Source organism: Phyllopteryx taeniolatus, chromosome 12 (genome assembly GCF_024500385.1).
Source record: "Phyllopteryx taeniolatus isolate TA_2022b chromosome 12, UOR_Ptae_1.2, whole genome shotgun sequence".
Lineage (NCBI taxonomy): Eukaryota > Metazoa > Chordata > Actinopteri > Syngnathiformes > Syngnathidae > Phyllopteryx > Phyllopteryx taeniolatus.
Genome location: NC_084513.1, coordinates 17,544,054 through 17,553,859, shown reverse-complemented (window position 1 = coordinate 17,553,859; position 9,806 = coordinate 17,544,054). Strand labels below are relative to the sequence as shown.

The following is a 9,806-nucleotide window of genomic DNA, read 5'->3' as shown; positions in this document are numbered from 1 at the left end:
CCCCCCCCCCCCCCCCCCGCCCCAAAATAGCAGGATTTACTGTCTGATTTATTCAATATTGGTATAAAAATAATTTGTACAAATAAATGCCTCCCCCGATAAATGCCTTATCCCTAATACGCTTATGTATAATATGTGAGGAAATACGATTATTCAAACACATCCCAACATTGCCCGTGATTAAGTCTATTTGGAACATGATAACCATATAAGAAATCAGTCCTCAATATGTCGAAAGGTGCCATTTTAGAGGGGATTGTGAAATCTTGCAGATTCAAAGGTGGCTGTGAGTTTTCTTGATGATTTCCCTCCACTTGTGGACAGGCGGGCTGCCGCTGGCCACCAGCCTACGGAGCAGACCGCAGGGCTGCAGATAAAGCACATCTGGGTGGGCCTTCTGGTAGTGCTCCAGCCTCCCCAGGATTTTGGTCAGGCCCACCATACCCGCGTAGAACATAGGACCTCCGCGGTGCTTGGGCCAGCCGTAGCCGAACACGTAGATGACGTCGATGTCTTCGGGTCCGGCCGCTATTCCTTCCTCTAGGATGCGGAAGCCTTCGTTGATTAGGGTGTAGAGGCAGCGCTCCAGCACCTCCTGGCGATCTATGCGGCGTGCCACAAGGCCGCGTCGGGCTCGGTACTCCTCCAGAAAGCGGTGCAACCATGGGTCAGGCCTAGCTTCCCGACTGTTGTCATACTGATACCATCCACGGCCTGTTTTCTGTCCAAACCGCCCTTGCTCATAGAGAAGATCTCCGAGGGGACTGTATCGGCGGCCTTGTCGGACTCTACTTGCCGTGCCAGGCTGCGCCAGACCTTCTCCCTTCCTAACCCTCCAGCCTACGTCGATCCCGGAGAGGTCCGACATTCTGAAGAGCCCCATGGCGAAACCAAACTCCTCCAGCACTTCATCGACCAACTTGGGCGTGGCTCCCTCTTCCAACAAGAACAAGCCTTGCTCCAAGTATGGCTTCAGCATGCGGTTCCCCACAAACCCGCGGCAGTTACCGACAGCCACGCCGACTTTGCCCATTTTCTTTCCCAGATTCATGGCGGTGGCCACAGCTTCAGGAGAGGAGCGCGACCCATACACCACCTCCAGTAGCTTCATGACGTGTGCTGGGGCGAAGAAATGCATCCCAACCACCAGCTCTGGGTGGCGGCTCTGCAAGGCCAGGAGGTCGATGTCTAACGCGGACGTGTTGGTGCACAAGAACGCATCTGGTTTACAAACGGCGGACAGCTGCTGGAAGAGTTGCTTTTTCAGGTCCACGTCTTCAAACACAGCCTCGATGACCAGGTCAACATCCGCTACCGCCGCCCGAAGGTTTTGGCTGTAGGTGATCAGGTCAAGGGCAGGGGCCACGCCTCGTCTCTTGGCCCCGCGCCTTAACATGCCCGTTATTGCCTGCTTTGCCTCCTTCAGTGGCTTCTCCTGGACCTCCACGGCAACCACAGACAACCCCGCCTGAGCAAGCGAGACCGTTATACCTCTTCCCATTGTACCAAGACCTAAAAAGACCAAACAAATACATTACGAGATGCTTTAAGTGACTTCTACTGTAGAAAATTGGTTTTGTCTACATTAACAGAAGTGGCTTTCTACTTCAATCTCGTACAGAATAATAATAATAAGAGCTTGCTCGGATTTATATAGCGCCTTTCAAGGAACCCAAAGCCGCTTTACACAATAAACAGATAAGAACAGAGAACAAAGGACAATAAACATAAAAATAAAAAAATAAACACATACAGACCTCTTTTTGTGTGATATTTACAACTCTAAAAAACATTTTTTTTGCCTCAAAGCGGACAGTGCGGTTGCTTCCAAGCCTGCAATTTTAATGCGCAAGCTGCTGGGCTTCACATATCCAGAATGCTCAACAAGCAACACTCCCTGCAGGGAGGAGACTTTGACTTGTACCAGGAGGACTGAAAAAGCTTCGTATCAACAATGATAATACTGCAATGTCCAGAGCTAAGGCACAGCAGCAGAGTAAGTTCATGTTAGCATGTGTGATTATCTTGCGTCTTTTTAGCCATGTAGAACGGTCGTTGGTTGACGATATTCTCGACCTACGAAGTTTCATGGTTACGAACGGTTTGCAATTAACTAGTTTGCATCCCTTCCACTTTGCAAGGAAATCTCAGGAGAAAGAATGAAGAAATTTGTTTTGTGTGTTCCTGTTTTTCATTTGATTATTTTGTCCTGGAAGTGTTTTTCATGCAAATATTTTTACTGTAATTATGACAATTATAATTAGGACCAATTTACATACAAAAACCGGTTACTTCTGTGTCGTAGGAACGGAATTGTGAACCAAAGACCCACTGTACAGTATACTCAAAAGATACAAGGATGTGGCGAAATTCAGGGAAATATAATCGGGGCATTAGACAAAGTTTAATGAGGGGCCATTTTGAAAATGAAAAACTTTCAGACATTTTAAGCCACAGGCTGTGCTGCTTTCGTTTTTGACTCAACAAGGCAGCTACTGTTAGTTTTGAAAAGGACTGCTTAAACATGGAAATACAAAAAGTCATGATGGATAGTTGTATATCATTGCTAATTGTCATGGTTAGTCCATGTCAATATATTGGTGTTCCAGTCTTACCAATGACCGCCGTTTTACAGATGGGCTTGGGCCTGCTGCTGTCCCAGCGAGCTCCACCGGGCATGCTCCACCTGGCCACAGCTCTCTGAGCAAAGAAGTTGTACTGCAGAGCTCGAGCCTGGCCAGAGGTGAACAGCGTGGCCATCAGTTCCTTCTCCCGCTCCATGCCCTGGGCGTAGGGCAGGGCGGCGGCCGCCTGCAGCGCCTGGACGCAAGCCACCGGCGCTATGGCTCCACGGGCCTTTTGGCGCACCTTCTGCATCGCCGCCTCAAACAGGGCATTCACATCGGGAGGGCAAGGGCACGGGCGAGTGCTGATACGGCAGGCATCCAGAGACTGTTCTGAAAGTGACGAAAGCTGACTCAGAGGAAAAGACTTTTGCTGGCAAACGTGCATTACTCTGCAAAACTCCAAAAAGTCCGCCATTAGATTTGTTGTTTTAGCAATGCTATCATGACCATTTACAGGTCAGGGGAAAAAAGCACATATATATCCGCTTGACTAAGCGGGGATATACCGCCACTAAGCGTTTTCCACGAAAAACGGGGGTTGCCCCCCCCCAGAAAAAAATAAGAATTTGCGGGTGTCAAACCACGAATATTCAGGGATCCACTGTATACATTAAAAAAAATGCATCTTATTGCACTCACAGTGATTTATAACAATTATATTTACTGAACATATTCGAATCTCCTTAATGCTCAAAATGTCCTCCTCCAACATTGCAACAATTCTCAAACCTTTTCAGAATACTGACTTACACAGCACGACAATTTCGATATGCATCCATTTCAAGAAAGGTTTCCGAGATGAACTCTTGTACACCGCCGTGTGAGTTTTTGGCCAATTTTTTTTCTTTGTGTTGCGAGCCAAAATTTGAGGGACAGGCAAGCTTCAGATACAGTTAGCGTTTCATCTTATTCAGCGGACACGCCCACAGCTTTTGCCAGCTGAAACAACGATTTGATTTTACACGATTTTGAAGCCTCATTTTTTTAATCATTCAAATTCAGCATGGTTGTTAACAACCCTCTTCTCTCTGGTGTGTTGGATTTACAAAATGTAGATTTTGAAGTTACGGCTTACAATTTTTTTTTGTGTCTCTACTATCAGAACTACCTCACAATTCCCATTGTGTGCCTTCTCCACTGGGGATTCACCGTGTGTACTCGCCAGCGGTCTTTTAACTTGGAAGTCAATTTCCTGGTGAGAGGCCGCAGGAGGACTCGATATTACAAAGAGATCTGGTGTCTGCGCTGATTTCAATTTGGGGCAAATGGGAAAAAAAATCAAGTCAATTCCCCATTCCTGTCTCTCGTGACACGATTACACGAGACAGCGGTTAGAATCCTTCGCAGCGCCGCTGAATTACACCGGGCTCCAGAAAATGGGTCACCGTGGCAAAGATTAAACGGTGGCTCACAATCCACTGTCTACAATTTGATCCAATCGAATCAGTATCATGAATAAAGAATGAATGGAGGGAGGTCATTTTAGGCCTTAACACATACCTCCAGCCTAGAGTTAAACACAACATTTAGGTGACGTGGCAGTGGATGACCACAAGGGATCTTTACTGCATTCAGCCATTAATCTCGAAATGGTTGCAGAGTTTTCGACGGATTTATTGTGCGGAGAGAGGGTCGTCCCGACAGATGAGATGGGCAGATGTCGCAACCGCTGCGCTAAAACACTTAATCCCGTCAGCGTGCGCGTGTGCGGGCTGTGTCAGGAACACGTGCGACCATTCAAATGCACACGCTTGTACTTTGACGCATGCATGCTGGTTGGCTCACATGCTCACTCGCTCGACGGTGGCTTTGTGATGTGAACCCGTATCCCATGTCCCCGTTCTTTTAGCAACCCTGGCAATTTAATCAAGACGGGAACATCCGTCCGAATAATCAAAGATTTCAGTTTGATCGACTCTCATCTTTGTTGTGCTTTGTCTCTCCTTTTCTGCCTGACTTGCTCGCGTCCTCAAACAATCAAACAACCCTGCTCAAAGTCATGTCGTCTAAGGTCCACGATTCAAACAAGCATCCCTCTGTTCACTGCCAACCAGCCCAAAGCCCTCTCTTAATCGCGTAAAACAAAAACAAGTATTACTTACTACCAAACACAACATTCTGAATTGAGTTATGTTAGCATGAAGTGGGCTAGCCTAGCTTGATTATCCAGCTCATCCCAATGTTTCTAACTGGACAATATTAGTCGTTCTTCGCAAAGGATTAAGAATATATGCCTGTGAGTACTGTTATATGGTCGGTCTACATGTGTTCTAGCAACGTTTGTGTTCAGATAGCCGTTCTTAAAGGGTAACAACACCGCCGCATAGATGATAATTGTTAGCACGTGTGCCTACACTGTTTCTCACTCAATGTTAGCATTCAGGTAGCTAAGGCGATATGGTTGTTTAAAGTACACAATGTGAAATTATTTTTGCTTTACGTTTAGTTTGATAGTAACTTTCAACTGAGAGTCGCAACCAGCTTGAAGCCTCTATTTTAAATATTTATTGTGAAATGAGTCGAGTCACAGGCGGCACGATGGCCGACTGGTTAGAGCGTCAGCCTCACAGTTCTGAGGTGCGGGGTTCAATCCCCGTCCCCGCCTGTGTGGAGTTTGCATGTTCTCCCCGTGCCTGCGTGGGTTTTCTCCGGGCACTCCGGTTTCCTCCCACATCCCAAAAACATGCATTAATTGGAGACTCTAAATTGCCCGTAGGCATGACTGTGAGTGCGAATGGTTGTTTGTTTCAATGTGCCCTGCGATTGGCTGGCAACCAGTTCAGGGTGTACCCCGCCTCCTGCCCGATGACAGCTGGGATAGGCTCCAGCACGCCCGCGACCCTAGTGAGGAGAAGCGGCTCAGATAATGGATGGATGGATGGAGTCGAGTCACCTGCCACCATCCCGCGCTCTTATCTCAAGTTTAAGCTCGCAAGTCAAAGCAAAAAAAAATAAAAATCATCTGATCGACGACTCATATCTCAAAAAAACTCATAATTCGGGTCACTCGTATCTCAAGGCACCACTGTACTGTAATACGTTTTTAAAAAAATGTCTTTCCAAAAATAATTCTCAGTTTTGATTGGAGGTATTCTTTTAACAATACTGTTTATTCGTTTTCATTAATGACTCAAAATATACCCACCACTGAGTTAATTTGACGTTTTTATCTACGAGGTGGAAAAAGTGAAGTGTTTATTTGAGGTGAGGCATTTGCTTATTCAACAGGAGAAACAATGCATGATGGAGAAATATGGTATTATCATCGAATTTGAAGATGCACCAAAAGTAAATCTTAGTATTCCAAATGCCGGAGTTTTTTATGTGCGTGGAGAACAGCACAAACACTTAGCCATTCATGAGTCTGATTGAAAAACTAATGCCAACATACAACCAATTAAAACACACTGCCAAGGACTCATTATGAATATTCTGAAAATGCTTGTCTCTTTTGCCCTTTCTGAATAATAGACCAAAGGCGGCGGAGACATCAGAGTACGGTCAACCATCAAACATTCATGGCCACAGCTGCGTATTCTCATCCCCTTCACGACAATTGTACAAGTCAGCTTCCTCACAAATATACTGCCTTTTGTAGAAAATGCCACTTCCCGCCAGAGAGGGGATATCGTGTGTGCTGTCTGTGCTTTGCTTTTTGGCTCACCTGCAACACTCACGGCAAACTTGACAGCAGCGTCCACGGCGCTGTGATCTGTAAGCCGATCCACTATTGAGAGTTCCAGCGCTTCGGCGGCGGTGATGTGACGACCTGTGAGACAAACATGACAGCCGGTGCTTGAAAAAGATCACTGGCTGAGAAAAAGAAGCAGTGTTTCCAGATTTTCAGATGTTACCACCCCCCAATGTTTCCTCCACCCAAATGTATGCTTAATTGAAAAACAACATGCATGTTATGTTCTTTGAAGACTTTAAATTTTCCATTGGTGTGAATGTGACTATGAATGCTTGTTTGTCTACATGTGCCCTGCAATTGGTTTGCGGCCAGTCCACTATGTAACACACCTCTCGCCCAAAGTGAGCCGGGATAGGCTCCAGCTCACCTGCAACGCTAATGTGGTCAAATGCTACAGAAAATGGATGGAAGGATGACTTTGAAATGAGTTTTTTTTTTTTTTTTTTTTTTTTTTTAAACAAAAGATGCTTAAAATGGTTCCAAAAAAATCTTCAGCAATCGCACAAACAGAAAACCATGATTCATACTGACCTCTGCTGGCCATTTATTTACACATGGAGACTGCATGCAAAAATGCGGTTGCAAAAGCATGTATTACATTTAAAAAAACAAACAACAAAAAAAGAAAACACTCAATTTTAAAGGATGAATTCAGGCATATCAAGTAAAAGGTGTGGTTGTTACCTGTGGTGATAAGCTCTAAAGCTGCCGGTAGTCCAGTGAGCCTCGGCAAACGTTGGGTTCCACCTGCAGCAGGTAGCAGACCCAGAGTCACCTCCGGAAGCCCCACTTTAGCCTGAAATTGAGCCCAGAGATGAAGATGAATGGAACGAACTAGTAAGTGCGGGTTGCAGTAGTACACAACATTTCCTCAATGAGTTGCCGGGAAATTGTATTGACTCAACTGAGCACAAGGCATTTATTTGAAATAGGTGTCTATTTGAGAGGATGGATATTCTTGGAACAAATGTTCTGTGCTTTGCAATGATTGGTCGACGGAGAATTGTTACGCTTTTTTCTTTTTCCCAAGCGGTAAGGCATTTATATAAGTAACAGACAATCCAGGCTTATATTGACACAATGAAGGAAAACTGATTTCCAAGAGGCAGCATAGTCTCATTCCAATGAGACTTGCTCGTTTTGATTTTTCTGTATTATTTGTGTAATGTTTGCGATTCTTTATTTTAAGCTTTCTCTGTGACAAGTGCTTCATAAATGAAATGTTTTACTTATTTACAGCCTGAAAATTGAACAAACCTTGGAATGCGCTACTCGATAGTGACAGCCGAGCGCCAACTCCAGGCCTCCGCCCAGAGCGATCCCCTCTATGGCCGCCACCACCGGCTTGTTCGCAGCCTCTATGGCGTGGATCATCGGCACCAGCGGAGGCCCGGTCATCGGGCTCCCAAACTCTCTGATGTCTGCTCCTGTTAATCAAGACAGACAAATCGAGTGCCTTAAGTTTTGTAAGCAATGATGACTGTGTAGTTGCTTGAAAGTGGCTCTGGATCTTCAGCCAACCTACCTACTGATGTCATGGGCGGAGAAAGTCAGAGTGGCGCATTTAGTATGTAAATTAGCCCTACTGTTAGATCACAATGAGGCGGAAGTGTAGAATGGCTTGCTCACAGAAACATTTTCAAAAACAGAATTTAAAAAGATTTACTTGTGTTGTGTCATTTCTAACGTGATGGAAGTTAGGTGGGCAGGCACACAAGAGACTCAACAATTTTCCAACAAGCCATTTTCCATAACATGTCCCCTTTAATATGATTGACAGAGAAACGTTGTAGTGTACAGTACTTACCTCCACAAAACACTCCATTCTGTCCACATATGACAACACACTTCACCTCAGGATCACCGAGGGCTCTCTTCACAGTGTCCACAATGCCCTGACGTACTGCTGCACTGGAAACAAAAAAAAAACATTTTACTGTTATGTCATTTTACTGTCATGTCATTGATCTCAGTCTTCGGGAGAAAAGGATGAGTAAACCCATACAGGGACGAACAAGTGGAACCGGTGAATGCACAATCTAATTCGATGTATATAACACATTTGATTGTGCAGCTTGAAGTAATGATGTGGAGGAAGAAAAAGTCAAACACAAATGCTGCATAACTCACCTTAGTGCATTTACAGGTGGGTTTTGGAGGGTAATCAAGCCGACAATTCCCGAAACACGTAAATATTGAGCCATTTTTCCACACGAGCGATAGCACTCTATTTTTTTAATGCGTGCGGTGAACTTTGGCACTTCATTGTTTATGTTGGTGGGACTACTTGAACTTTAGCACACTCTCTTTGCGCCTTGTGGCCGTGACAGCGTCAACACATTTGTTCGTTGATCACTTCAATCCCGCTCAACTCGTGGCGTTGAGGGACATTACCGCCCCCTATAGGCCTGGAGGACACATGTATTATTGTTACTGTTGTTACTATTATTACATTATTATTGTTATTAGTCATAGACGTCCATTTTTAACCTTTAAGTTAATCTATATACAGATAAATATTCTTCACTCAAATATTCAAACTGTCAAAAAAGACCATTCCACGGGGAAGTGACGTCATTACACGGGCGGCTCTCTTGGTTTCCACGTGATTCAGTTCATTTATTTTTTCCCCGTTAAGTTATACCTAACATATGCTCACAAACACACTAATCACTACTTTTTACACTCAATTATTGTTAATAAATAAATATGTTGGACATCGTTTCGTCATAGTGTTGGCGGTTCGCTCTTTTCTGTTTCCGTCTGTAACGTGACCCAACTGCTTTAGAATATGCGTTCACACGTCCTTTTTTTATCGTAATAGTACAAAATTATTGGCCACCCTCAAAATTTTAATCTAATAATCAAACGCTAGTGTTTTTAACTTTTATTTATATTTTTTGATTTTTTTAGTTAGGGTCAAACGACAACCAGAAAGTGTTGGAAAAGACGTCACGAAGTAGATGGTTCGCGCTTTGTCAACTTTCAGCCTGTCACGTGACTTGGCTGTTTTGGAATGTACGTTTACCCGACCTTTTTTGTTATAATAGTACAAATTTATTGATCACCCTCAAATTTTCATGACAATACTCAAATGCAGGTATTAAAAAAATAAGGGTCAAATGGCAACTGTGCACGAGGCGTGATTAGGATTTCCACATAGTTTCCAGGAAGAACACGCCCCACTGCAACATGATTGGCCCCTGCAACGTGGGAAGGGAAAGCTACGCTGCTGTAACGAGATGACCATTCCAAACATGTATCACCTTAGTACGAAATAAAAACAAAAATTTTGTTATGGTTTGGTTTAAGGGCTAAGGTTGGGTCTTACGGCGGTTTAGGATGGGTTAGGTGAGGATTTGGGCGGGTTAAGGTTAGTGGGAAAGATATTAACGCCGCCATACTTAAACCGCACCTTTGGATACAACAGCCAATCATAGTACAGCGATGCGTGTTCTGGAGCCAGTAATATTGGAGCAGGGCGT

General features: G+C 44.6%; 1 protein-coding gene across 3 annotated transcripts; it reads right to left on the bottom strand.

Moving 5' to 3' along the window:
- Nucleotides 1-2: 2 nt before the first annotated feature.
- ehhadh (enoyl-CoA, hydratase/3-hydroxyacyl CoA dehydrogenase) lies at nt 3-8,684 on the bottom strand. Of its 3 annotated transcripts, none has more exons than XM_061792089.1 (7): nt 8,452-8,682; nt 8,129-8,232; nt 7,579-7,748; nt 7,006-7,117; nt 6,292-6,396; nt 2,616-2,957; nt 3-1,512 (listed from the first exon to the last, which is right to left on the bottom strand). In XM_061792089.1, exons 1-7 carry the CDS (start codon nt 8,523-8,525, stop codon nt 275-277), a joined length of 2,145 nt encoding a protein of 714 aa, XP_061648073.1. In that variant the 5' UTR covers nt 8,526-8,682; the 3' UTR covers nt 3-274. The 3 variants fall into 3 exon arrangements, with proteins under 3 accessions (XP_061648073.1, XP_061648074.1, XP_061648076.1); XM_061792090.1 differs by having other exon boundaries at nt 8,129-8,227; nt 8,452-8,675; XM_061792092.1 differs by lacking the exon at nt 2,616-2,957 and having other exon boundaries at nt 8,452-8,684.
- Nucleotides 8,685-9,806: the final 1,122 nt, after the last annotated feature.